Raw genomic sequence first — 27,909 nt, forward strand, 5'->3', positions numbered from 1 at the left:
GTCTGGTTTTTTATTTATATGGCTCGGGCGTCATAAGCACATAAATGCATGTAAAATAATAATCAGTCCACGCGTTAACGTTAAATCGTTTCGCAGTTATCGATGTATTAGCATATGTATAAATACAGCGTTGGCAAGGTTGAATGATTCACTTGATCGGTTTCGTTTGTAATTTATCACATCTATTCGAAGGAATCAGTATCAGAAATTGAAAAAGTATTTCTAAGTAGCATACGAAAGATTTTTAAGCCTTTTGTACTAAACTGTGAATTAAATATCAATCATTGACATTCTAAAAAGTATTACAAGTTGGCGTCGACAACGATTATGCTGGTTTCGAAAACGGAAGTTCGTCGAATTACAAGATTGAATCTTGAAGTTTGAACCGTAACTTTGGATTTTTATAAACCACCTTATTATTCAAACAAATAAGGAGAATTCTAAAATATCTTCTGACATTAGAATACTATTAGTCATGTAATTTTATGTTCTTAGATATTTATTCGAGGAATTATGTTTACGTTTGATTCAACTTTGATCTGCGATATTAATGTCTAGTTTTCCTGCATCTCGTTATATTTTTAATTAAGATCTTTTTAGCGTCATCCATCTATCTGGTCAAAAAAATAATCATTTATAAAAACCTTTGCTTCTTCTTCATTTATGTGTTGAGTCATTTTAGCGGAAATTTCTCCATCACACAAGTGCATAGCTATTTCACGATTGCAGCATTCCCTTTCATTAAATTGTGAAGAAATTACGAATTCCTTAACCATGAACACGTTAATTGGTAATTTATTTTCGACGTAAAACAATGAAAATTTCCAACGCTAAACTAAAAGTGAAAACAATAAATCGAAAAACCTTCCGAAAATATTTGACTTATTTTTTAAAAAGGTACAATACATTTTGTACCGCACCAACTAGCTATCTTTTATTATAAAAAGATATTCAATTATTTTCATTAATAAATCGAGGAAGAATTTGTGCATTAAGACGCTAAAAGCCTATTGGAACTTCTCCCATTTGTAAAAATAAACAACGTACAATGTCTTCTCTGTCTTTTCGGGGATGTACTTGTTAATTAAGGCAGCACACCGAAACTTATACAAATGCCAGCAAGACTGAAGAAGGAAATGAATGCGTGGTGATTGTATTCATATTGTCCTTGACCCCGGCGTAATCACAGTTCATTCGGTAGACAATCGTCGTATAAATCAGCTATAAAACCACATTCGCAAAACGAGTTGCTCGGCTACTTCTTAAGTCTACGTCAGACTTTATCCCTTCCCGACGAGAAGGTGAGCCAGAGATGTCTTCGAGGTCTTTTTAGAAGTCCGTAGTAAGCGCGTCAGGTAGCCAGTTGTGCGACTCAGTTGAAAGAAAGATGCTGTGCGGCAAGGTTGTTTTAGTGTTCGTAGTTAGTCTAATTGCATTGATCACCGGGATGCCTCAAGATAGCGAAAATAGCGCCCAGAGTCCATTCTCGGTGAGTTTTCAACTTTATTGAATTAATAATACAAATTTTCATTGTATTTGCCTGAGAACAATTCACGCTTACGTTTGCGATGCGGCCGATTGTGAGACAGCGATTTATCGAATTTTGCATTGTAACTTTGCTTGGAATTTTGAACGAACAAGTGGAATTCTAATTGGCGATTCGCGTAATTGGTAATTCGCGTTTGGAAATTTGTAAGAAAACGAAGCTTCGAAAAAAAAAAAAAAAAAAAAAAAATAGGAATAGAAATTGAAAAAAATTGTCACATTTTAATTGAAAAGTTTCCGTTCATATTCGATATCGATATTTACAAAACGATTAAAAATGAAGAATTTCCCCTCATACGAAAACAAAATTATTCAGTTGTTCAACAAGCGAGTATAATTAGAGATGATAATCAAAACTGTACGATATTTGCAGTCTGCAAATGCTTATTTGTATACCTAATGAATTGTTTTACAAACTGAGTATGAGCAAATAGCTCTAAGCGAGCAACTTTCTAATATTTCCAAGTATAACGTAACAATAATTAGATAACGTGCCACGACATCCATTGAATCTTTTTGTTTGGACGGTCATAAATGATGACGAATGAATGACAGTGAATAGAATGTATAAAAAAATTTAGCGAAAAGGGGAGAGTACGGGTCACTGATGGCGGAACAATATTAGGTAATCAGCAAACGCAACCACGATCAGGGAAAAGATTGCGGAAATATAAAACCGAGTTATAAGTTTGCGATGGTTATATGATTGTTGGAAGATATTGCTTAAATTTGCAAATAATTGTAGTGAACCAAGGACTGAGTTGAAGTTTGTTATCAGGCCGACAATTTAGTATATTTGCATAAATATCAAATAATCCTGAAAAACTTAGAAGACATACAGGTGGTATAGAAGCAAATTGTACTGAGTTTGTAATTGTTTAAGAAAATTGTTTCATATTAACTACCATCTATTTGTTAAATACATACATAACGTACCTGAAAACCTTCATTAAGGTTTATCGGTCTAATTGTAGTGTAACAACGTTTATAAACTTTACAATGAGGCACTATAGATATAACGTAGATAGTTAGGTAGCAACTATTAAAATGTTAATATCTGGAGAAACTTATCGCTGTAATTATACAAAAATGTTAGGTAAATTGCGAATTTTGATGCACCCTAGTAACTAAGCGAGTTAGTAAAAATGCATACAATGCACTGTACATAATATGCAAAACTATGTATACAATTTCCAAAGTACAGTATTCGCCATAATATTTAATAAAGAAATCAAATCTCTGCATAGGTCTTCTAGTTGAGTTGATAAAAATATGAATTTACATATTGCACCCTTTAGTTAAATTATCCTATTTAGTACTTTGCCATACTTCGAGATACGTTTAGACGTACAAATTTCATCTATTAAGTAAAGTTATGTTGAAGTATATTATACAGGTTGTTCATTCAAACAACAACTAAATGCCTTAAATAATATGAAGAGAAATAAAAAACACTTTAGTTTTCATTACTTTCGAAATGATCGATATAGGATAATTTAACTATAGACAGTAACATAAATATTCGCGATCTAATAACAAAACAATAAAAAAACGTGCCATTGTTTCTTCGCAGCTTCCATTCGTTCAACTTACAAATGGTGGAATCCGATTCAATTTGGGCGGCTACCATGCCCAAGCTGGACTGGGTGGTTTACTAGGCGGAAGCAATGGACTTCACGCTAGCGTCGGAACACCCTGGGGTGGCCATGCGTCCGCTGGTTTGGGTGGCGCAATCGATGGCAACAATGCAAATCTTGGCTAGTACAATTCCATCGAAACGTCTTTCTTCTTTTCCAGTAGAACTTGGAAATCTGTCGCCATAGACGTTTATACGAATTTCATCTACTTGAACGAAACTTTAGTTGGCGCTCGATTAATCCGTCAAGTGGCAAACGAGTCAAATTGTCATTCGGATTGCCAATCTCTCGAATATAATAATTCCTTTATTTACAGATTCCCTATTTTCTTACGTTCCGTTACTTTCTACTAAAAGTATTTTGTATTACGATTTATAATTTTTCCAGTTTCATAATTAACATCTTTATGCCCGATGTTGCTTACACGTAACATCTTATTTCAATATGTTACCAAATGATAAACGTTAAATTAACTAAACGATAAATCCATTTGTTTTCGATAAAACTGATCCATTATTCTGGCGTGTCTCGTCTTCTCTTCGACCATCTAAAAAGACAATTCTCCTCAGACGATGGAAAAGGGATATTTACATTGCGAATTCAATTCTTCCTTATGTAAACGTGAACTATAATATCAGCAAAAAGATCATAGATCCTAAGAAATCAGCTGCTATTATATCATCTTCAATTATATACTGATATGATTTTTTTATGTCTTGATAGATTCTCAGAAATAGATATTTATCGTATCATAAATATACTGGAAGTTGACTTCTGGACTTCCAGTTTTTTTTCTTTTTTTTCCCCCTATGAGAAGGCGAAATGAAAAGTTCATGCGGTGAATCGATCAACAGGAGGAGGTCTGTTCGCGAGAGCAGGCCTTGGAAACGGTAGACACGAAGCTGCAGCAGGATTAGGCGGAGTGATAGACGGAAGTGGAAGGTCGGGTCCTGGACTCAGAGGAGGAATCTTCGCCAACACGGGAGCTCACGCGGCTGGAACATCAGCTGGAATTTCTAACAGAGGACCAAGCGACAGACGAGATGATGGAAATAATAAACCAGGTGAAGATGAAGGCGATAGGGGCCAATCAACCAGGGGACGTTCGAATATTCAAGTAATCGCTCGTTCTGGAAATAAGAAAGAAAAAGTATTGGAGGTGCGTTAAATTAGTATTAATTGTTCATTGAGTCGTAATTAAGATGTTCGTTATCAGAGTTACAAATTTGCGACGTTTTAAAAATAATTCAAATTTAATTGTAAAGTGTGAAATAAAGAAATATATACAAAATGTGTGCAAAAGTTTCTGGGCAAATAAATCTACTTTATATTCGTATAAAGGAATAATTAATTCGTAGTGTATATAATATAACTGTGTAGTCGTATTTATTTATTATATTGCTTTCTTTTATTCGTCATAGTCCTGTACCTAATATTAGTTAACAACTTTTCAAATATCATTACATTAGGTGAGATCATTAGATGATCAAATACATTAGATAAATATCATTACCTTACATTAGGAATATAAAATGAGAGATTGACGTGACCGGGAAGTCTTGCACACCACAGTATATAAATGACGTGCTTCGTTAAGAAGAAAGAAAAAAGAAAAAGAGGAATAAATCTCAGACAGTAAATATATGATACGAAAGTACAAGAAAAAGAATATGGTTTGTGATGTACGATTAGCAAACAAATTATGAAGTGTTGAGATATGAAGGGTAAAATTATGGTTAATTTGTAGACAGTGGCTGTGCCGGCGGAATCTCCAGAGGCTTTTAAGCAAATTGACTCTTCGTCGAAAAAAGAGGTAAACACAATTGAATTAATGGCATCAATTTGAAGGTCGTTGCTCTTAGATCGAATTAATAATCTGTGAATACGATTGCGTCAGATACAAGAAGCATTAAACGTTAATCCGCTATCTATCGCCGAGGTTAATCCTGTTTTGTCCAGCGAGACGAATGATATACGCGTTGGTGAGAAAAATTTCAGTTAATTAATAATCTTAACTCATTAAGGATCAACCAATGGTTTATCATAATGTTATAATTATATCAATTTCTTTACGTTTCATAAGGTCGTAAAGTCTACGTGAAAAAAATAACTAGGATAAAAACCTTCAGAATTCTCGTTCACAGTCACGTTGTACGAAAATAGAATTCCATAATGAAAGTTGATGGAAAAAAGAACGCTGATAAAATATCGCGTCAACGTAACGTTGCCCCTTAATGGATTAACACGACACAATACAACATAATACGACACTTTTTATACATTTGAGATTTATTTTTTAGTTCGACTAACGAAAGTCCTTCCACGTCACCGTAGAAGAAAGTTATGGGAGTCGAAGAGACAGGCTGATCAAGAGCATACAGTTCCAATAGAGCCGCAGGGTAATGCCGATTCAAATGTTCAAAACATCCAAAAGCGTCAAGCGATTTATTATTCAGACCCTACTCCTACACAAAAAGTAGCTGTCGTGAGGACCAAAAGTCCTGGTTTTTACGATGACATATTTCAGGTAAAAAATATGATTATCCTTATTTTTCTATCCAAAAGTATTCGGACGCTTGTTTGTTTCTTACACAAGATAAATTTTAATTACTTCGATGATATTATATATATAACCAGCATAGCCGTATAATAAAATATTATAACGTGATTAAATTGATTTTTAAGAACCAATACGTAATACTAAGACTGGCATTTATAACTGTCGGGTCTTATAACGTTATTCTGTCAGTTTGGTAAACATTTTATCTTTGGATTCTATCATTTTTAAATTATAAATTACATTATGAAGATATCTTTCAAACGGATAGAATGTTGATTAAAAAAATGATATATAAATAATCAATTTATAGGGTAAATAGTACTGCTTTTGTATTGTTTAATATGTAATTTGAATTTATAATTTGTTAATTCCAATTATTAATTCATCAACATCAGTATGTTCGGATACTTACAAAGAAGGGTAGTATATGATATAACGAAAGCTTCCTTCATTCACTTAAGTGTTTCCTTTTCACAGATACCGATATCAACGCTGAACGCTGTTAATCAACTGTTGAATAATAATGCCGGATAAGTAACGACATCGTGTTGCGTCGATTTCCTAATCTCTATACACACTTTTTACATTGTAAGACTTAGTGGTAATGGAAATAGCTATCCATTAAAAATAGATATAGATGCGTTGTGTTTAATTTGTTAGAATTTTCTTAATAAATTATTCTAAACTGAACTCTCTTTCACTGTTTATTCCCATCACTCCAGATTCACACTGCATTAATAAATCAATCGAAAATAATCTATTTTATTCTGTAAACATGAAACCTATTGTATTATAGTATCGTGAAATAATCGTGTAAAATTCGATGAATTTGATAAGACAAAGAGTACGAACTGCAGTGGAGGTAATAAAAGTAAAAGTGCTAAAGGGATGAGAAATCCCCATGGGCCATCGGGCCCATCGACGTGTCCGTGATCCTTTTGGAAAATCGAGTACTTGGAAAGGCGAACGTGACCATATTTTGGAAATGGTTTTAGTTAGATAATTATAATTTTCTGCTCTATCATTTCTAAGTAAATATACGAAATAAAATTCCTATACTGTTACATTGTTGCTTCTTTCCTAGATGTGTTCCCGAGTGAAGTGTTACCAATTGCGAAAATTGTCGGTATCTTACTTTTAGGCGCTCATATTCGATAAAAATCGCAATTATGTTATGTAAAAGACAAGATATGCGAGTGTTCAGAAATTTCATGAAACGTACGAATAGTAGTAATAATGATATTTGACAAAGCCAAGGTCGAGTTTTTGGATATCAATGCTAATTTCCGAACAATGACAGCTATTACGAGGTATTTACTATTAATGGTCAAACAATGTGATATAGACCGACTGATAACTATTATATAAATATGAACGAGTCAACCAGAAAGCAAGTACTTTCGAGGAGCCGCTTCCTGTATTTTCGTCGCAAAGCCATACGAAAGAACACAGCTCGTCAATATGAGAGTTATACTGTCTTTATTCCTCACTTGCTTCCTGCTTGGATTCTTGGCCAGTATAGGCAATGGTCAGCTGGTAAGGTTTCTTTGAAATAGTTACTATAACGAAGACAATTACAAATTGTATTTCGAGATTTGTGTATTATTTCTATTTAATGCTGCTTAAGAACACTGTCATTGCGATATATTGATATTTCAGATTGGACAGGGCGTCCTTTCTACTGTACAAGGTAATGGTACCACTCTATTTAGTAAATAGGCAATAGGCAATAGGTAAAGCAATATATGTATCTTATTGATATTGTTGGATGTAACGTTTATTAGCTTGACGCATCTGAAACGTCGTTTTTTCAAAAATGTTCGCATTTTACGGATCGATACTATCTAACAACCTATGGTATTTTACAATGAATGTTAATCGAATCGAATGATTATTAATTTATCATAAGATTACGGATGCTTCTAAATATTAAAATTTAAATGTACAGAAATATACAGAAGCATATAGTATACGGGAATGTACTGAATATCCAGATAAACTGTCACAATAGTTATGAGACGTGCTACTATTTAGATACTACTCCTTTAATGATATTCGTAAAAATGTAAATTTAAGGAAACATCCAGCCAATTTATACGCTTTTGCGTATTACAAACTGCGAAAGCATCCGAATAGTTATGAACGATGATATTCGAACAGAGACATAGTTGGATTTTACCATTTTAATTAATAGGCAATAAATTAAGCAAGAGGAATGTTTTAAACGATTTTGCAGGAACCACTGGTAACTTAATACCCCAAGCCCCGACTCTCAACGATGCCCTCACTAGTATCCTTGGACCTCTTTTGAGTGGTAACTCTACCGGAGGTAATAGCTTTATCTCTGGCCCTTTAAATAGAGCCTTCTAATAAACTATCGAATTCTAATAAAAATTAAAAAGAAATTCTGAGCTTTTCGTGCATCGATGAAATTCGTAATCTTCGCCCCTTAATAATTTTAGTCCACTGTACACAATAAATTGTTTCATACATTTTAGTACGATTATCAAAATATTTCGGAAAACTAATGAAATCAAATTCTAACATAATAAGTTATCTTCTATCGCGTGTAAATCGAAGCGTCGCTATCCGCCATTCATGATCTAACTATAATTAATCGTCAAGAGCTATATATACGTTTATGCTATTATAAATGAAATTTCACTCGAATACATTATTTTACCTTAGATATGAATAAAATCAAACAAATGCTATTAAGGATTTTACTATTATTTAATATTAAATATAAGATAAATAAGTTATTATTTGCAGTAGATATGAATAACGCTATTTACGATAATATTATTAAGGGGTGATAATATTAAAATAAAATTCAATTTCTCTTCATAATCAACTTTAAAGAAGTTATATAATAGACTTGGAAAGATTTTCTCAACTAATACGTTCATATAATGTTAATGTAATGTTTCATGATTACATCTAGGAGGAAACAGCCTCACCGGTAGCCTGACTAAGCTCTTGACGGGTCTTCAAGAAGTGTCGATCGGTGACCTACTTCAAGGTATTTTGAATGGAAATCTTTCACAACTTCAGATACTACTTGGTCCTGTAATCGAACTCTTAGAAAGCTTACCTATAGTTGGCCCACTCATAGTACTCCTATCTCAAGTATTGCGTGTAAGTTTCATATTATATTTCGTAATTTTCTTATAATCTTATTAAATAGTCGTTTTTAATATGTTATTCACTTCGATCATTCTTATTTTAATAAGCGAAAATGACGTATTTTCCTTAAACACGCGTATTCGTTAACAAATACGACATTGTCCACCAAGTGTTTGCAATATGTTTGCCAACCTTTTGTGGGTTTATTGCACACTAACACAAACTGTTCACAAACTGTTATTAAATCTGCCAAAATATTTTCTATATGTGCTTCAATGTATTTCGTAACTTCGAACAATTACAATCGTCGATGAAATCGTCTTCGCAATTTACATCTTACAAAAATGGTCATTTTTATTGAAATAAAATATATAGGATGTAGGCATATACATATTTGTATATTATCATATATAAAACAATAAGAAAATGGTGAAAAAATACTTCGCAATGAAATCTTGTAGCGTTCTATTTCATTAAAAATGGCCTTTTTATCGAATGCAAGAAGAGTTTTACGAATGACTGTATGTGTCTTACGAATATGTTCACGAAAAATATGCAAAACGAACGACGATGAGATGTCGAATTATTCATAAACATCAGTGAGCAGGCACCTTAACCGTAATTTTTGTTTTTGCATGTTTCAGATTCCACTAACTCTTGTCGCAAGTATAGTCGCTTTATTACTCGAGCTCTTGTTGGTTCTCTTGAACATAACGAGAAGCACGAGTGGTTGATAATTGTCTTATACATTAGCATTCGTACAATTTAATTTGGATATGCATATTCATATATTATACGTGTTACAATAAAATGTGCATTTTGCGAAATAAAATTCTATCTCAAAAATGAAAAATGAACATTTTCTCACCCATTTTCCGTTCTAATATCTTCTTGAGGACAAGTCTTCCAACATCGACCCTTTAATTCCTATAGCTCAGATCGTGATTGCGATATAAACTTCACCTTCTTCTACTTCTATCCGTATTTTAACACAAAGGGCTTTATATTAAAATATGTATAAAGTGCTTTGGTTTCATTAATTTCAATAATAAACGATACAGTGGTACGCGAAAGTGTCCGAACACTTAGGCATAGAAACCTTCTATAAATATATATAAATATATAAAATATATATAAATATATAAAATATATAAATAAATAAATATATAAAATATATATAAATATATTTTTTGTAATTTCATTGGTACTTTAATAATATCTATCATGATTATATTAGTGAAATCCTAAAAAAATTTGACAATAATACATATACAGAAGCTTCCAGATATTTATCACAAGCACACGTCATTTCGCACAAGTCACCAAAGTATTCGGAACAAATAATTATTTATTGTACAATACTAATAAGTCACAATGCTTTTGGCAAAGCCACGTTCAACACTAATGTTTAAAACTACTACGTATGAGTATGTATATTAATTTTTTACTAAGTGTACATTTGCAGTAAGTGTTGCGAATCCTCGACTAAAGAGCAACCGGTCAGGTCAAACCGATCGGTCGATATTACGCTCAAGGTGGAGGAGGTTTAATAGATCGAGTGTTAGAGTAATCTAGCACTGTATTTGCACTTGTTGTATAAAAATAAAGTGTGATGTTATGAACACGACGGTGGTAAGATCTTGTTGGGAGTGAAGTATTTCACTCACACGGTACGATGTCTGATGATGAACTGTCCTCCTACGTTGCTGCTTCTCCCTACCAGCCGTTGTGTTTCGTCTGTCCATCGTGCCTTTTCGGCTGGGCTTTTGCCGGAGTTTTTTACCTGACCTCGGAGTCATTAGGTTTACAGCTCGGGGAGGACATGTAATTCGGAATTTCCTAAAGAAGCGAGTGGGTCTGCCCGAACTCAAATTCCGCGCTCAAAATTCCGTAAATAGTAAGTAAGTTGTAACTTCTATATCAAATTTTATCAATAGTAATGAAATTTCCCAAAGTTTTCTATAATACACATAACGTGTTCAGAAAAATCTTGGTAAAAATAGTGATAACTATATAGGTGTTTTCGTGATCTACTATACGTATTGCGAAGAAATTTCACTTATGACGTCATTAATATAATTTTCGTCGATGATAGCTTTCGATCGTTGAATGATTTTTCTTTTGATATCGAATTATTCGATTGCAAATGAGCTTTCGAAGAAACACGTACGTACACGGTCGACGGCTGTTTGTGTGCCTTGTTCCTAGATCGTGAAGCAAATCGAAAGAGAAAGTAAGTGTCTGTCGTAAGAGCGTAAACCAACTTTATAACTGACTACAACGTAATGTGTTAGTCGCTGGATGACTGCGATACAAGGAACGTCCTATGCGATAAATCTTCAGTTCTGTTCTAATTATCTTCGTTTCGTACACGGTAAAACGATTTTCTGGCAAGAAGTAGAAGAAAAACCGCGTCGTGAGTATACTTCCGCAACAAAGTATCGTCACTTTCATTTAAGAAAGTGGAGTTGCTAGTGGCGAAGAAATTTTCTTTGCAGGACAACGATGTGGGGAAGTCTTGAAAAACGAAGAACCTTGAGATTTTGTATTTTGATCCTTGTCTGTCGGCTCGATTTATCGATGGGATTACCCGTGGAACAACCAACCAGATTCACCTTAAATACGGGAGATACGAATTCGAGAAATGTTGCTACAAGGCTAGTGTCTAATTACGCGCCAGGCAAGGTAAGTGCGTTTATAGTTTTTTAAAGGAATTTCACAAAGAAAGGTCACTGACCATTTTTAACATAGGGAGAGTTTCACATTCTTTGAATAAATTACTCAACTATAGTCTAGAATATATACACAAGTGAAAATGAGGAAGAGTTGTATAGAGTTTTGCTGTAAACGTTTTATTATAAAATTATATGCAAATATTGAACACAAACTGAAATACAGATTTATTATAATAATTCATGCTATATTTTCAAACAGAAGTTTTAGTATTCTAAGCAATCACTGTTATTGATATTATCTATCAATCACTACGAATTATATTATGCCGCATGTTGGCATCATGCCAATGAGTATGATATCATCTATATCGCATAAGATTCATTTTTCGTATTGTTTAATTCAATTACAGCTTTATAATGAAGCGTTTAAAGCTATATTTTATATCGTTTACTGTTTGTTCTTATTTCTACTTGCACAGATTAGTAGCAGATTGCACAGATTGTCCTATATTTATTTATCCACCATAATTTTAATGCTACGAAAATAGTATGCGATAGTAGTAAGAACACTGGCGATATTCAAAGATTCGATTAAGATTACAAAATTTGGTATAGAATAGCGGTTAGGTCAAAATTGTGTTTCGGTTTTTGTAGGAGATTTTAGGCCGTGTCGCGGACGCGATAAGAATCGGCACAGGCAGATTTGTGAATTCCGTCACATTGGCCCGAAACATCATAGCCAGTCGGGCGCAGGTAATTGGCGCGCTGACTTCGATACCGCATATCATCGATTTGTCTCCCATTCTAATAGGCTTTTTTAATACTACATCGACGTAAAAATTCTATCGGTTTGTTCTCTAACTGCGCCCCCAGGCGATCGATAATATTGTCGATATTTCTGTCAATAGTCCTCATTAAAAGTGCGATTTGTCAATAAATATCGACGATATTATTGATTGTTCGAGGGCACCCGAAAAAGAAAAAACTCATTTGTCTTCAACAATCAACATGAAATTTAATTAATAACCCTGAATTTGATATTATAATCGTCATTTATGATCGTCTCTTCGCCTATCTCATCTCTCTAATTATCGTTATTGAAACACACCCTCGATCCAGTTGCAATCTAATTTTCAGTACTCTGATCATTTCTCCTGACGAAAGGTTCGTCTAGATCTTTATAAAACTTGGGCCAGTAAATAATTCGTTTAAATATCGATAAAACTATCACTGTGTCCCGGAAAAGAGGGAAAAAGCATAAGACATATACATCGAATAAATCGATTCATCTCTCAACAGAGGTTCACCATTTATCGTAAGGCTATCTTTTTTCTAATCGCATGTGGCAATAACGAATAGCAAATCAACCTGACTGGAAGGAAAATCGAGGTTGAATCGCGCGTAGAACTGGTCTAATTAGCACGAGAATCGCGGTGATCAGTGAAATATGTCTTAGTATATAGGAAAATATCACTGGAACGTTCGCCTAACATTCATGCTATCATTAAACTCAAGGATTGAGAAATCGTAACAGTATTCTAGCAAGTATAAAATATTCAAACGATAAACACGCGTCATATCCTTTATGGAACAGGCTTTGGCCAGCGAGACTCAGACCATGGCGACAGCGGTAGTGCAGAAATCGGTGGCCTTGAACTACGAACCAATATCCTCGGTAACGACCCAGTATCCGCCAGTTACGAACACTCGACCAAACGCGCGCGAAACTGTGAGACTGGAGAACGAAACTGTGCAAGGTTTCCTAGAGAAGCCAATTCCGAAACCTATCGCGAACGTTTTGGAATCTTTTCTGAATCCTACACCATTGGTCGATGGTATCAAGGAGGAGGAAAAATATGGAAACTCTGGAGACAAGTTTATCGGCATTGGTCGGACTCTGGTCGATGGATTCGAGAAGTTTAGCAATTTTCTGAACGGTGTCGTTGACGTACGTATATTTAAATGTAGAACATTAACCCTTTGACGGAGAAATATATTTAGAAAATAATTAAGATTTCTCGCGTTTTTTTATGTGGAATTAGAAAAACGTTTAACTTTCTACGGGGAATAAATATTAATAATTGCGGGTAACGATATATGAGAAATAAAAAGTATTAAGTTTGACGGTTTGATTGAACATGTAACGTAATAATTAGAGAAAACGTTAACTTCTTCTGAATAATAATATATCGATAATTATTTTTAGTTTCCACGCAAGACTGTCAAAACGAGTACCCAGGAAATCACAGACTTTTTAAATAAAATAGGAGCTCGTCTGGTCGGATTAGAGTAATGTAAATATCATAATTTATAAGATCGTCTTATTCGGTGTTCTAATTGTTTTTCTGTTATTCGAATAAACTTGTTTGTTTTTTTACTGTGTCGTTTTATGAAACACAAAGTGATTTTCTCGCCGGTTGATTAGAAAAACACGTTAGACAATGTTAACGTGCGATATGTATATTTATAGACTGTAGATATTTATGTAAATTCATATTTTTATGAATCCGCGTAATGACTTGAAAATGATTCACCTACTAAATACGTTAGCAAATATTTTTAGCTATTTCATGCATTCTGCGCGTGTTTACAGTTGTGAATTTCGCATAAAATCTATACATATTTGCAAGATGGTTACTAAAGATATCTGAAGCATATTGTCGCATAAATATATTATTTATTATTCGAACGATATAGGTACGTACAACGTAACGAACTTCGTGTCGAACATCTTGTAGCGTGATGCAATGTGAACGACTTTTGTAATATCGTAACAAGCTGCACTCGAAACCACGCTTCTTCAAAACAAATATTAGACCTCAAGTGCTGTTAAATTATCAACTACGCGATGATGTTGTATACGATCAAATACGGTAAAAACGTGAGACCAACACACCCGAGGATTTAAAGCTAAGCGAAAGGAAAATCTTAGAAATTGCAGGTTCCACGGGTGTGTCGATTCGATCTTAAACGATAACGAGTAAAAATAATGCTCACGTTCGCACAACCAGGCAGCTTTTTAACAAATAGAAAGTAATAAAATATTGACAAAAAAATCATCGAACATAGCCTCGCTGTACGAAACGTAATTTTGGTAATTTCTGCGTGCGATCAACGTGTTATCTCTAGTGAATAAACAGGTTCGCATGCAAGGTAACATAAAACAGTCGCATTCTACGATATAAAATTCTCTCACATACTAACGATCTAACGTTCTAATGATCGAAAGTCGATTAAAATGATGTGATAGTAGTCACTTGTCGGACCGTCCTCGACAGTATGTCGTCGTTATTCCTATAAATCGAAGGTATTTTGTTAGAAACTCGTCAAGCTGATCCTTTAGGAAAAGCAATCATTCATCGAAAGTAACGAGCCAAGTAACGGCGTATCTTGTGCATCTTTGAAGTCGCGCTCGTTTATTAACTCATCCTATTATCTCTGTCGCGGATTAGCAGAAATTTCACGACCTTCGTAACGATCTTTAACGCTTACTGAGAGTCGTGATGATTCGCAGTGATCACTGGTCCTACTCAAATTCTACGCTAGAAAAGGAGTCTTTTTCGCCTCTTGGCATTACGGAATAACATCGAAGGCAACGAATGAAATTTACAGGGATCCATATCTCGCTCGAGGAGTAGCGCATGCGACAATCGAAATCTTCTTCAGACATTTCACGAAGAAGATCGTGATCATCGCGAATGTAACGTGTAATATATAATTGGTTGGATTCGATGGATCTTAGACACTGGTTTCGTCTAAGATCCATCTGAAATTCTAGGTGTTCGCAGTATCGTAGCTCTTGTACGTGTGGGATGATCTCTTGTGCCTGACAGTGCAGAACAAGATCATGCTGGCCACCTGTCCGAATAGCTGAAGGAAAGCCACAACAAGACCAACGGTTCCGACCACGTGAAGCCTAGTAACTAGCCACATTTGAATAGCTGTTGCGCAACCTTCTTGGTACCAATGTTCCTTGTTTCGTTCCCCAGGGCCAAGACGACCGCAATATCGTTCCCTCTGTATGCAACAGGAATCGGGTACGCGGTCTTCCGTCGGCCATGCGTCGATCCGGAACCAGTCGGTATAGTCTCGTACACCGCAGCAATGGAACTAAAATTGTGGCAGAAGATCAATGAAAAATTAGTGAGATTCGATGCAGTAAAGAGAAATTGAATAATGCTACGTACACCGGTCGTAATAAATATTGGTACGCTGTTATATCTATCGTACATACATATTACATATTAATTAATTAAGCTCAAATATCATTCAAATGTCATATCATTTAACAGTACTTTCATGCGACTACAAAAATTTGATACTGCGAAAGTGAAGCATAGAACCTGATAAGAAATGCTTCGTTGGTATGTGTCAATACTTTTTGCAACCACTGCAAATGTGGTTTTGAGAATAATACATATTTAGAATAGTTCCAATCTCGAGTCGTTAATCGTGGATGGTTTTAGCGTTAACGTAGACATACTTGGCTGTTCTCACCTCTGTGTGTATGTGGTCCCATATAGCAGGAAGAGTACCAGGTTCCCTGGTCAGATTATAATGTTTTTCAATACCGAAAAGAAGCTCGTCCTTCAAGCTCTTCGATAAATGTTCTCTAAAGATGAAGGCCAGAGTGCCCAACATGGATTCACCGAGGAACATCAGTATTACCAAAAAAAAGTACTACGAAGAGAGAAAAATTAGAAAATGAATATCAAAGCAAAGGTGATACCCGTAGGAAAGTGGACGAGGAACGAAAGTCTACGAACCGTGATTAACATGCATCTCGATTGAAACCATGCACCACAGCATCCGAAGAAGGCGATGACGAAGGTCACACATCCAGCGGCTAACAGCAACGAGTCAGCTGACGCGAAACTGTAGTGCGGCACCAAGGTCGTGTATCCGGAGTAAGCCAATCGTAGCCACAGGCCTGCACCCAAAATTCCACAAGCGCATAACTGTAAAAAATGTTAAACGAGTCAGAACGACATTCTGACCTGGATGCTCTCGACCATGACACGCATCTTTCTACGTCGATCATCCTCGTCGACTTTACATTTTTACATAAATTTCAAATTAACATATGACTCTAGAAATACCAAGATATGACCGTAAAGGTCATCTTGAACCAGATCAAAGATTACAAAATCGCTAGTCGTTATCTTCATTAACGAGTATCGAAATTGATCTTTTATGCAATTATATTGATTTTATATGCAATAGAAAAAATGCAGCGAATCTTACGAATATGCAGATAATTATTTTCTAGACGATTATTCTGCATACATTCTGAATTCAGAAAAAAATGTCTCAAAGCGAGAATCAAGAAGAAAATATCGTTGACAGAGCGGCTTCCTCCTGACGGTTCGACGCGCAATTATGCAGACGATATGATCGCGTGTGCTTCCGTATGAACGTTGCACGCTGTTGCGAAACCTCTTAAATCACGAGGTCGAATGTAAGTTCCAGCTATGCGTGCTCGTTCGACCTCAAACCGCTGTGTGTAACTTTCGATCCTGTCGTTTCTGACACCTTGGTAGTCGCTCTCGAAATCGGCAATCGATGAATTATGTAGAAGAGAAGGAAGATCGACGGAGGAATGTCGACGTTAGTGGTTTTCATGCTTGGTGAGAATCTCGATTATTCAGCGGGTATACATAATCGCAAGTAAAAAGTGGGTCGGCAACGAGAAAGCACGCTCGTCTTGTATTATAACGTTAATGAAACTCTAATGCAACCAGACGACCCAACAACGTTTCTTTTCACTGACGAGACATCGGTGTGTATCGTGGACAGCAATTGAAACGCCGCAGCTCGATTTACACGCGTATTTCCTTCCTTGTGCCGGTGGCCGTCTCGTGGTTACTGTCTCAAAGGGGAAATTGCCATCCTGGTCAGGTAAAACATAGTTTCTATATACACATATAGTGTACGTCTAGCTGACGTATTCGGTGACAGCGAGATTAGAAGGTATATTGACCTTTCCTGGGAAATTGTTACGGTTTAGTAATTCACCCTCCCTATGCTGCCCTCCAGGCGAGATTAAAGCCGTCGTTGTACCGAGTGAGGCCACCCGTCATTTACGATTTCTACCGTTCCTTTGTTCAACTGCCTCAATTTTAGCTCGTCGTCTGTAAATCTCCATCCCATTATATCTATCTGTAAACCTCTATCCCATTATACCTGCCTGTACCGCTCGAATGAATGGTGCGGCAACTTTATTACTACGCGGTTCAAAGCTACTATCATCCTGAATCAGACTTGTTTTCGCGCTTTCACAGTCTGCGTCTTTGTTGAGATTGACATTGTTATTTCGAACGATTAGAGATATCGAAATTGTATTCCCTCAAATGCTGTGTTCAGCTTTCATTCTATACAGTATTTTGTCATGTAGAGCATTATATTTAAGTGCAAATTGTAAACGTTCCAATATACGAACAGAACAGTCTACTATACGTGTATCACGCAATAATAGAATGTCTGCTAGTAGCAGATATCTATTCCTGTTAGAAGTAATATTATCGTGATCTAAACAGCCAATGAAAATGACAAAGATGTGGCTTCTCACAAAGTAGCACTCGAGGCATTTCAAAATTGACTCCGATAGTTTCAAATATAAGAAGAACGGAGCTCCATAGAATTCTTTATGTCATCCTCAGGCACCAAAACAAACCAACGATCTTTTGAATCTCTATTTGAATAAATAAAACCTGGCATCGCAAAAGTGATTATTTTTATCTTCAATAGTTCGCAAGTGGAAGACTCTATTGCGCTTATGAACGGGGGTGTACTAAGATCGAGCCAAGTCCAGAGTCCAGATAGGTAAACTGGTTAAACAGAAACGTTGTCGGCAGAATACTCGTCCTCGCTGCGATATATGGAACCGGCGTAAATTAACATCAGCGTGGTAACAACGTGCCGCATTATCCAATATAGTTAAATTAGTTCGAACGAAGTAACTTACGCGTCGTTGCTCAGGATCGAGACGAAATCGACCGATGCTCGACCGACCCAATATCCCAGCCACGGTTCGTCGGCGAACAGCATCGCGGCCAACAGATCGTGGCCGCGTGGAATCAATGGACGAACGGACCAGTCGATCGAACGATTAAACTCCCCTCGATTTACGTCGTCCACGAAACGAGTACCGTTAAGTATCTCTCGTGGATGAAATGACCGTGCAGAGTCTCGATCGTCGACTGCTGATTAGCAAACCGACTGCGTGCCCGCGCGAAATTACAGACGCAATTTCAGCGCAGACGCCTGGAATCGTTCGAGTGTGCAATTAAGGACACGACATACGTAATGAGACCCGCGGAGCATTGAAACCTAGTACTTCTCGACTACACGACGGTACAGGAATTTAAGATGAGACGACGACGTTAAGGAAAATAGCGTGTACCTGATATATAGGCCAATTGGGACGTGCCTCGATGTTGCGTACTAGAAACAATACTTTAATCTTTAATTTCAACCAGTTGTCAATTGTCTTAGGATATCTGATATATATGATACTTCACTATCTGACTTAGATTATGAACTTTTTTATAAAATTATTAATGTGTATCAAGAACGATACATAAAATACTATACGTCAAAATATTGCAAGCGACAGTCGGAAATATTGATACGTACGTCTATCTTTTATTGTCCTAACTTTTCACAAACTAACACGAGCATGCTAAAAGAACTAACAAAAATTAGTGTCCGATAAGTGAGATCATACAGTAGATATCTATCGATTTTAAGAAGTATAAACATTCCACCTTATTCGAAGTTTCCCTGTTCATTTCGAGCGCAAGTTTTCGAATTGAAATCTCCAATTTATTAATAGTATCTCGTTCATTAGGCTTCGGGAAGGTAATACGATTTTTACGACGTTCTTTATCGTAGAAATATCTGATGTACGTCAGTGTAAATCCAAATGTATCTCGACAATAATGAAGAAACGTACAGCGACCGGTGTGCACAAGTTGAAAGATTTACAAGGAAAAGCCTCGTCGAACGAGCGTCTGCGAGCGTCTTCTCGGGTACCGTAAGTAAGTTCATAGCTCATAGAGCACGGTTCAACGTCCTATTTAAGAGTAGCGTACGGCGGGGACGAGCGATTTCAAGTGGCACAATAAATTCGAGAGCAGAGACAGAGTTCGTTGGAATGCACCGAGAATGACAATGCGCATCGATTTAATCGTATGCGTGGGCCGTTCCTCCTGTTTCTGTTCGCGGTCTTCTGCTCTACGTTGCGCAGCATCGGCACGAATAGCGATGGAAATTAACTTGGTCGATCGTGTTTCTGGGTTCGCGAACGTGACACGCTTACGGACGTGTTTGAACGGCGTTGTTTTCGCTTCGTGCGCCGTCTCGTCAGCGGAATCGCGAACAATATTTATTTTTAACTATGTAACGAAAAGAGAAAACGCTTTTATGAACGTGACGAACGATGACGATAGAATAGAATCGGATGTTGCATGCGGTAATTATAGTTCCATGAAATCTGAATAAATCCCGATGATGACGATCAGGCTATGAATGGAATATTACGTATTTATTACTTTGTATCAGGTTGGTGCATATAAATTTCCAAGTTTTTTAATGGAAACATCTCATCGATTATCGAGGTTTATTAGTACAAACTACTTCTTTATCCTTCGTAATATAAGTTATTTCAAAGAAAATTATAACAATTCCATTCCAAGAATATTTAGACTCGTAGAACCGACGATCCACACGAAGTTAAAGTAATAATTCAAATAATCACTAGTTACTTGGTGGAAATATACAACGAGTCGTATGTGAATTACTTTGATTAGACGCACGAAGGATTGATGAAACTATGTTCAGGTTTTATTTGAGAAAACACGTTACAAGCACCAACTTATGTAAGTAATTTCTACTTGATGGATTAACAAAGACAGCAAGTGTTACGTACCCAAATGAGAACGTTGAGGGAGCAGAAAACGTGCCTGATGCACGTGTATCCTGTGCGGCCCATGCTTCGATCCCTCGCAAAGTCCTCGCGACGAAGGGATTGGCAGTGTTTCCTAGAAACACGAGGAATGCGATGATTCTCACCTGAGAACTGTCCCGAAGCAACTTTTACGTCGCTGACACCTGTTTCAAGGATTCAAAGAGACGAACCAGCAAAGACAATCGCGAAATCGAACATGCGAGCGTTTGGTTAGCGCGCCGCGAATTTTGATTGGGCTACGCACGTATTAGCATCGATCGGGTCGTTAGCATTCGTATTTGTTGGTCGTTAACAGCGCTCAGAAAACTTTCGCTGCTTACTCTCGCGTGAGTCACGATCGATCGGGATCTCGATTCGCAAACCACGCTCGATCGTGACCGGGTAAACGTTTCAAACGAAAGACGCGGGAAGATCGAACGACGAGGTTCGAGTCCGGCCAGGAACTGAGCATCGTTTTGGATTACCGGGAAACGCGTTTACCACCAACGAAACAGAGACGAGCAACAAGAAAGAGAAAAAGAAGAGGAATGGCAGGCGAAGATAAAGCTTTACGAGCACGGGCGACGATTACATATTCCTTGCGAAGTCTGACGGTTAATGCCCATGTTCTACTTATGTTAGTTTATTGCTGACTTGATACTCGATGTATGATGAATTGATTCTTTCAATGTTGATTAAAACGAGGATTTTTTCATTGGTGAATCATCGGTGAATGAATGGTGTGGATTTTACGTGTAGTATTTTTACGTACGGGTTTAATATATGAGATAGATTTTAAAACAGAGAATACGTTAATTGTCCATGTATCATCGTAACAGTTATAAATAGACTGCGGATGTTTATACGCTCGTAAGAAGTTTAATATAAAAAAATATGCAAAGTGTTCAAAATATCGAATGATACTTAGTGAATAAGGAATGCGAATGTAACTATCATTTAAATTTCACATCCAAAATTAGTTACTCTTTATAATATTTCACCAACGCGAAAGATTCTTATTTACGGCCTTCTTTAATTCTGTTTATTAAAATATGAAATTGCATAAATATCGGCAGTTTAGCTATAAATTTAAACACCTTATACCTTTTGATACGCTCGTATAACGTGCAGTTTCAGCTTGAAAGGTTTAAATATGAGGAAAGGAAAAGAGAAATAGATCTTCGCTATCGGATATATCAACTTACAATCAACTTTCGCCGTCAAAGTTCTCATCCTTATCACACAACGATTTCAACTTTTCGGCATACTAGTCCCGAGTATTTTACATGAATTATCAACACGAAAAACACACGTGAATCAATTAATAGATCGTACCGGTTGACTGACCAGCCTGACCGGTTGTCAGGCGATCCTCATCGGACGAGGATCCGTTCCGGTGTGTTCGGAACCAGGTTGATACGATTGGCTGTGGCCCCTTCTGGGCCTTCTAGGTCCCCTAACGGGACACCCTGCCGACAGCCAGGCCTCTTACCTATACACAATCCCGATCACGATCGCGCGGGTCCACTTTGTGGTGGAGGTAACATCTATGGAAAGGTATGCTCACGCGAAGACGTCACTTTCCTACAAACGTCCACTGAGTAGCAACCGAGACGCTCAAGGTCGTCGGAAATCTGCGATCGTGTTTTCCTTTCGATGCCTGTCGCGTGATTGATATACGTAACCAATGCTTGCAAATGATCAAACGATATTTCTACTTTCGCAAATTAATACGTTAGCTGTTAGGCGAATTGTGTTTTACAGAACGATATATTTTCACATCAATGATACCGAAACGTTTTTACAAAATCTGATTGGCATAAGATTTTAAGCAGATCAAATCGAAATCACTGGTAATCTAATTTAAAATTCGAAATTTGAAAACAGATTATTTAACACTCTCGCTGTCATTGACGTATACGTTGTGACAATTCACAAATTACGTCGATAATGATGTTGTCTTTTTAATTGTGTTTACATTTTCACTGAATATTCATCACTGTCAATAGGAAAAGGAACTACATCGCAATTGTAATTGCATATTCGACATCGTTACTCATTGATTCTTGCCAGTTATTCAATTCAGATAATAACTCGTAACAAAGCGCGACAAAATTTCTGATAGAAAGAATATATTGTTCCTGGGAGACAAAAAATCAAATTTCAAATTCGACGGATTCCTATGGATCGTCGATAGTCCACGTGATGTCCAGTGTTGATTACCATCGATTCTCGCAATATTCAACGCATTAACCGTCGTTAAAAATCGATTAGAAGCCATAAACCTGGTGCTTGCCGTTCGATTATTACGTTTGCAAAACTATGGAAATAAAAATCTCTATGGCGACATACCCTGGAAAGATACCCTGGAAAGGCAAGTTAGAATTGTAAAAGCACATAAAAGATTCCACTGAACAGGGTCACGGTATCAGAAGTTGTGATCTCGGAACCATAGTGGCAGCATGTTTGACGCATTTTTTTCATCCATTAAACATAGCTCGTCGTGCGCACGTGTAAGTAATGGATCGAATAGCGCACGTCCTCGACCACTAAACAAAAGACCCGCGCCGCGATTTTCCTCTCGACACTTTGTTTTAATTAATGACAACGAGAAACTGATTTTTTTCCCTGCTAATTAGCAGTGACCGATTTCACTGATTTACCGGAGTTTCACCGGCCATTTTCATGCGATTGTGCGACACGCTAATACCGTTGAGAATAGTACAGACGATTTATCGAACTCTCTAATCTAGCACAAGAAACGTTGCATTTATCTACGCGTGACGGTAAACGATTTAACTGTACGAACATTGCGACGCGAATTTTTCATCTGCACGCGTTCGACTGCGTTCCTTTGCACAGGTGAGGCGTTAGTTGAAGAACCGCGAAAAAAAGGGGGACCGTGACACAGCTTATGTCGAGTGTGACATTAATTTCCCTCGGTTCACGGGTTTCTGCGCGTCAAATCGCGCAAATGACGCGGCAAAATGGAATTCTCGCGCGTGTAGAATTGTGATGCATTGTTTACCGAGCGTTCCACGCGCGTAGAAGAAGGAACGCGTAATTTATGTTCACAGCGAGAATGAATTTCACGATCGTCGATTCGATTTGTCTTCTTGTCACCGGCGATGTGCATCTTAGTCTCCTGACTGTGCGTTTACAATGGTTTCGACTTGGACGACTGCCACCTTTCGTTATTCGCATAGTTTCGATAAAACGGAAAAATCCCCACTCCTCCCTCCTCGATTTGAATGTCGTTATCAGCATGGGATAATATTGATTCATCTTATCGCGTAACCGAACTCGTCGTGCAATACACGGTCCCGTTTGTTGCGAATGGCGCTCGTTAAATAAACGAGAATTAAAAACGAGTTCAGGGCTGGTTCGAGGTTTGCAGCGATAAATCCTAATATTCTTCGTAACCTGTATTCGAAGTAACTGTTGCGAAACTCGTTTTTCGAAGCAGGAAGAATTACAAATTTCCGATATTATAGGTACAGTTGGTAAATCTGAAATCTTCCTCTACGAAATTCACGACGAACGTCGTAAAAGAATTCGCTGTAGGTATCAGTTTACGAGAAGAAAGCACATCTGTGACGATAGAGTGACTTTTGTATATTTGAAGAATTTTCATAAATAAATAGCATCCTACTGGAAGGTCGTTTAAGATTTAAAAATCTAAAGGAACCAAGGATTAAACGATGAAAGATGATCAAATTATAAATTTCTGACTGTCGGGTAATCGTTCGAAAATACTATAGACATCATTACGATGTTACAGTAACATAGTCATGAGATTCGACAGACATTTTCGATATTAAAATCCCACGTTTATACGCATCGCGTCATTAAAGGTACGAACCTGACAAATCGTTCCGTTAAGTCATCCTTCCGAGATCACAGCGTGAAAATTTGCCAAAGATAACGCGTTCGGTTGAGATTCGACGATAATTCTCGAAGAGCGGGGTTGATCTCGTACTTGAAATCAATTCGTACGAGCGAAATGGACCCGCAAACGCCGCGGCTAATGAACAACGAAGAGAGTGCGAGGGGGCGTAGGAACGGTCCCCCTTACCACGACTTCCTGTCAATTGCGGACAATTTGCGATCATCTATGACCCTCCCCGTTCGTCGCCCCGTCGACGTGAACGGTGTGGACGGTGCTTAAACCGTAAAAGTTAACGCGGCACGACTCTTTATCTGTCGTTCCCTTTTTCGCATGGTGCGCCGCTCTTTCTCGCTTTACATGATACGTGCCATCGACGACGGCCGCGCATTAACGCGTCCTACGCGGCTCACTTCCCACGTGACGTAACCGAGGAAAGGAACGACGAGCGCGTTGCGTTTCCAACACATCGCTCTATCACCAGCTCTATCTCTGTTCGTGCGTGCAATTTTTGCAACGAGGTTAGTGCCGATCGCGATCACTATGCTCGCTGCATCGAGGTTCGCGTTTTTCCGTGCTACGAACCACGGCAATTCGTGCTTTTCCAAATCGAGGCGTTTCAATTCGCTATACGTCACGCTTTCTTATTCGCAGATGAGTTTATTTCGCAGGTTTCCTACTGTTATGATATATTGTTAGATGTTTAAGCCGCAATGAGAACGTGTAATGGTTTAACCGAAACTTTACGTTGTGTATAATCGCTATTAGGATAGTAGGTGTAGCGCAGTTGTCGAATTATTTGAAACGAGGGGATCGTTAAAGAAAAAGGCGGCGCATCAATTACGGGAGGCGAAAGGAGAAACTGAGAGACCAGCGTCGTAATTCCTAATTTATTACGATGTGCTTGTTAATCGCGAAACGATATGCGTCCGCGTACACGCTTGTCCTCCCACGTGATACGGCGGAGGATCGAACAAAGGACCGCGTATAAGCGCCATCGTCGTTTCACATCCCCTAATCCTCCGCAACCTAATACGTGATCGGTTCCTCGAATGTAGGTTTATGTATATGAACGGGGAGGATTAAAACTTTTCTCCCTCGTAAAGTAGAGAAAAGATTTATGTTCCCACGAGGGTTCCGTATTTAGATTTTTAAACTTATTAAGAGATATAAATCTTCATTTACATCACTTATAAGATGTCTCGCGTATATGTAATGAGAAAACGAACGAACGAATCGATCGAAATCGGAAGTGATCCTTCTCCATTGTTTTCCGCGGTAAATGACAAGTGGAAAGCTTCTAATTGGCGATTAAAGTGAGAAGAGATTTCCCACGAGCGCGAAAGAAAGCGGAAGATAACAGCGGAGGAGCGAAAAGTATCCAGTGACGATTGTTTCGGGAAGAGGAACATGGGAAGAGAAATCGACGTTCAGCCGGTTCGCACGATCGATTTCCTTGGTGGCGCGATTACATCGCGCGGATTATCGAAACGGTCTGCTGCGACATTTAATTAACGTTTCTAATCCCCGAGTGCGGAGAGGATTACGGTCCTTGATCTAGAAACTTGTTCTAATCGGGGATCATTAATAACAACGAAGGCTTTTGAACGTGTAGTTAACAACGCTGACGCGCGTGTATCATCGGGACAACCATCGTTAAATTGGCTTCACATAATGATTTTCATTCTATAATAAGAACAGTAGTTTACAAATCTCATGAGAATGGTTGCGAAACTAAATTTCAGAAGTGTAATGATGTCACACAGCAATTACCGAAGAAGATTATGTTTAAACGCGATAATCTCACGATTATCAAGCAATTAGGCTATAAACAAATTGAGATAGCGTGCCATGAACATCAGGTGGCAATTTCTGCATAACCGTGGGGCAGTGTCAGTTCGCTACTCGGTTAGAGAAAATTGTTTCTCATATAGTCGCTTAGGAGGAGAGACGTGGGGAGGTGCGACGAGAATAGTGTCATTGGACAATTCGCATTAGCATGATTATAAGAATCGTTTATAATCATTATTATGTAATGCATGATCTCGATTGCCTTACGTAACAAGCTTCACGCACGAAACTGCGTGTTTTGCCTTTTCACAAAAACGCTTGTTCCCTAACAAACTGTTTCTTAAAAGAAATTTTTTTTTATAAAAATTTTATAGAAATTGCACGAGTTGATTCCACGATTTACATCATTGAGATATCAAAGTCCAACGAATGAATTCTACCATGCTTGTAGATGGTGTAGAAGCATTCCTTACCTAACGTAGAGTTCGCGACAAAATTTCTAAGAGCCTTGACGGGACTGCTAATTTTCTGCACGAAATGAGGCAAGAAGAATTTCATATAGAACCGGTTGTCTCGAGAGTTTGAGAATCAGCGTTCTAGAAACAGGAGGGAAGGAAGTCATAAATTTTATTTTCCATGAAAAATATCTTATTAAACGAGAAGAAACAATAGAGAGCGTATTAGCGTAGGAATTTTCCTGACTAGATTGCATAATGTTATCCGTGTGGAGTATGATGTCTCTCGCAAAAGATATCGTAAATGAAATGCGCCTTCTATACGGAGACGCAGACTTTTTTTTAAAGTGCGTACCTCTGACTGAACGAGTCAATGGAACTCGTTAAACGTAGAATAAAAAAGTGAATCAGGGCAATAACACTTTACGATCATCGCGATTATTCAGCGGTCAGCGTCTTCTTTAATTTATGCCTGTCGTGCGAAATTCTGTAAAACGATACATTCATTCGGTCCCGCGAAACGGCGCGATTCTTACAGATAACATGTTAACTACTACGTTTACCACGATATAACAGTAAACCTGAAAAAAATGCCCGTTTTATTATTTATCTTCATGCACGGAATGGAATAAATATTACGGTAACAAGTTCAAGAGGGTTGCGCGTAAAGTTCAAAAAAACGGAAGTGTCGAGGGCCGGAAAGCGATACGAAACACGAAGAATACCACTTACAGGTGGGATGAAAGTGGGAACGGTCCAGTACTGCGTTGTTGACAGGACCTGTCACGAGCTCTTCGACACTGAATGAATCACGAAAGTTCATGGAAAGTGGAGTCAAAGGTCGGCTTGTGTTCGCGACAGGTTTCGAGTACTCGGATCGACTGCACGTCAGGAACGCGCACAACTCTCGCATATCCGTTCTCCATCGGGCATCGTGAAACGAAAGTCGCCATCTGACGGGAGCCGAAGGAATTGAACAATGTGAGGGAACAGTTTACCCGGGTAGAAAGAGCCGCGTCACGGTTATGACCCGTGGATAAAGAAATGTACTTTTGTGATATTATTATGTTTCGTTCTGATAATTATTCCTGTCATTCCACTAATGACAAAAACAGTTTGCGTATTACTTCTTAATTTGTTGCTTATTTACAACGCTTCGATTACGCATAATCGAGAGAAACAGAAAAATAAGCTTGTAAATAATGTTGGGTTGGCAACTAAGCAATACTTGGCAATACTATTGCACAGACATGAAACGATCGATTAACGTCTAATTGCATATGAGAA

The 27,909-nt window shown here is 37.6% G+C and overlaps 4 protein-coding genes and 1 long non-coding RNA gene across 11 annotated transcripts in view; 3 read left to right on the forward strand and 2 right to left on the reverse strand.

Annotated features, from left to right (window-relative positions):
- Positions 1-10,069, reverse strand: part of LOC143302821 (uncharacterized) — a 53,896-nt gene extending 43,827 nt beyond the window's left edge. The window contains exon 1 of the long non-coding RNA XR_013058628.1: positions 9,737-10,069. This is a non-coding gene — a long non-coding RNA (uncharacterized LOC143302821). The remainder of the gene's footprint in view (positions 1-9,736) is intronic.
- Positions 1,326-6,432, forward strand: LOC117155684 (uncharacterized). The gene is made up of 7 exons (XM_033331941.2): positions 1,326-1,489; positions 3,119-3,302; positions 4,037-4,341; positions 4,930-4,995; positions 5,080-5,164; positions 5,483-5,709; positions 6,220-6,432. Exons 1-7 carry the CDS (start codon positions 1,388-1,390, stop codon positions 6,274-6,276), a joined length of 1,026 nt encoding a protein of 341 aa, XP_033187832.2. The 5' UTR covers positions 1,326-1,387; the 3' UTR covers positions 6,277-6,432.
- LOC117155687 (uncharacterized) lies at positions 7,116-9,721 on the forward strand. Its single transcript, XM_033331943.2, has 5 exons — positions 7,116-7,278; positions 7,402-7,432; positions 7,979-8,071; positions 8,687-8,880; positions 9,513-9,721. The coding sequence occupies exons 1-5, from the start codon at positions 7,204-7,206 to the stop codon at positions 9,600-9,602; spliced, it is 483 nt and encodes a 160-aa protein (XP_033187834.2). The 5' UTR covers positions 7,116-7,203; the 3' UTR covers positions 9,603-9,721.
- A 481-nt stretch (positions 10,070-10,550) lies between the features above and the next one.
- Positions 10,551-13,920, forward strand: LOC117155677 (uncharacterized). Of its 3 annotated transcripts, none has more exons than XM_076619264.1 (6): positions 10,551-10,769; positions 11,077-11,284; positions 11,367-11,553; positions 12,198-12,296; positions 13,138-13,491; positions 13,750-13,920. In XM_076619264.1, the coding sequence occupies exons 3-6, from the start codon at positions 11,374-11,376 to the stop codon at positions 13,834-13,836; spliced, it is 720 nt and encodes a 239-aa protein (XP_076475379.1). In that variant the 5' UTR covers positions 10,551-10,769; positions 11,077-11,284; positions 11,367-11,373; the 3' UTR covers positions 13,837-13,920. The 3 variants fall into 3 exon arrangements, with proteins under 3 accessions (XP_076475379.1, XP_076475378.1, XP_033187811.2); XM_076619263.1 differs by having other exon boundaries at positions 10,551-10,765; XM_033331920.2 differs by lacking the exon at positions 12,198-12,296 and having other exon boundaries at positions 10,565-10,765.
- A 280-nt stretch (positions 13,921-14,200) lies between these two features.
- On the reverse strand, positions 14,201-27,525 carry Tsp5D (Tetraspanin 5D). Of its 5 annotated transcripts, none has more exons than XM_033331911.2 (5): positions 27,355-27,525; positions 20,473-20,584; positions 16,310-16,501; positions 16,041-16,223; positions 14,201-15,653 (listed from the first exon to the last, which is right to left on the reverse strand). In XM_033331911.2, the coding sequence occupies exons 2-5, from the start codon at positions 20,533-20,535 to the stop codon at positions 15,318-15,320; spliced, it is 774 nt and encodes a 257-aa protein (XP_033187802.1). In that variant the 5' UTR covers positions 20,536-20,584; positions 27,355-27,525; the 3' UTR covers positions 14,201-15,317. The 5 variants fall into 5 exon arrangements, with proteins under 5 accessions (XP_033187802.1, XP_076475369.1, XP_076475370.1 ...); XM_076619254.1 differs by lacking the exon at positions 27,355-27,525 and adding an exon at positions 23,519-23,540; XM_076619255.1 differs by lacking the exon at positions 27,355-27,525 and adding an exon at positions 22,843-23,323.
- Between the last annotated feature and the right edge of the window lie 384 nt (positions 27,526-27,909).

The sequence above is a fragment of the Bombus vancouverensis genome, chromosome 6 (genome assembly GCF_051014615.1).
Source record: "Bombus vancouverensis nearcticus chromosome 6, iyBomVanc1_principal, whole genome shotgun sequence".
Classification (NCBI taxonomy): Eukaryota; Metazoa; Arthropoda; class Insecta; order Hymenoptera; family Apidae; genus Bombus; species Bombus vancouverensis.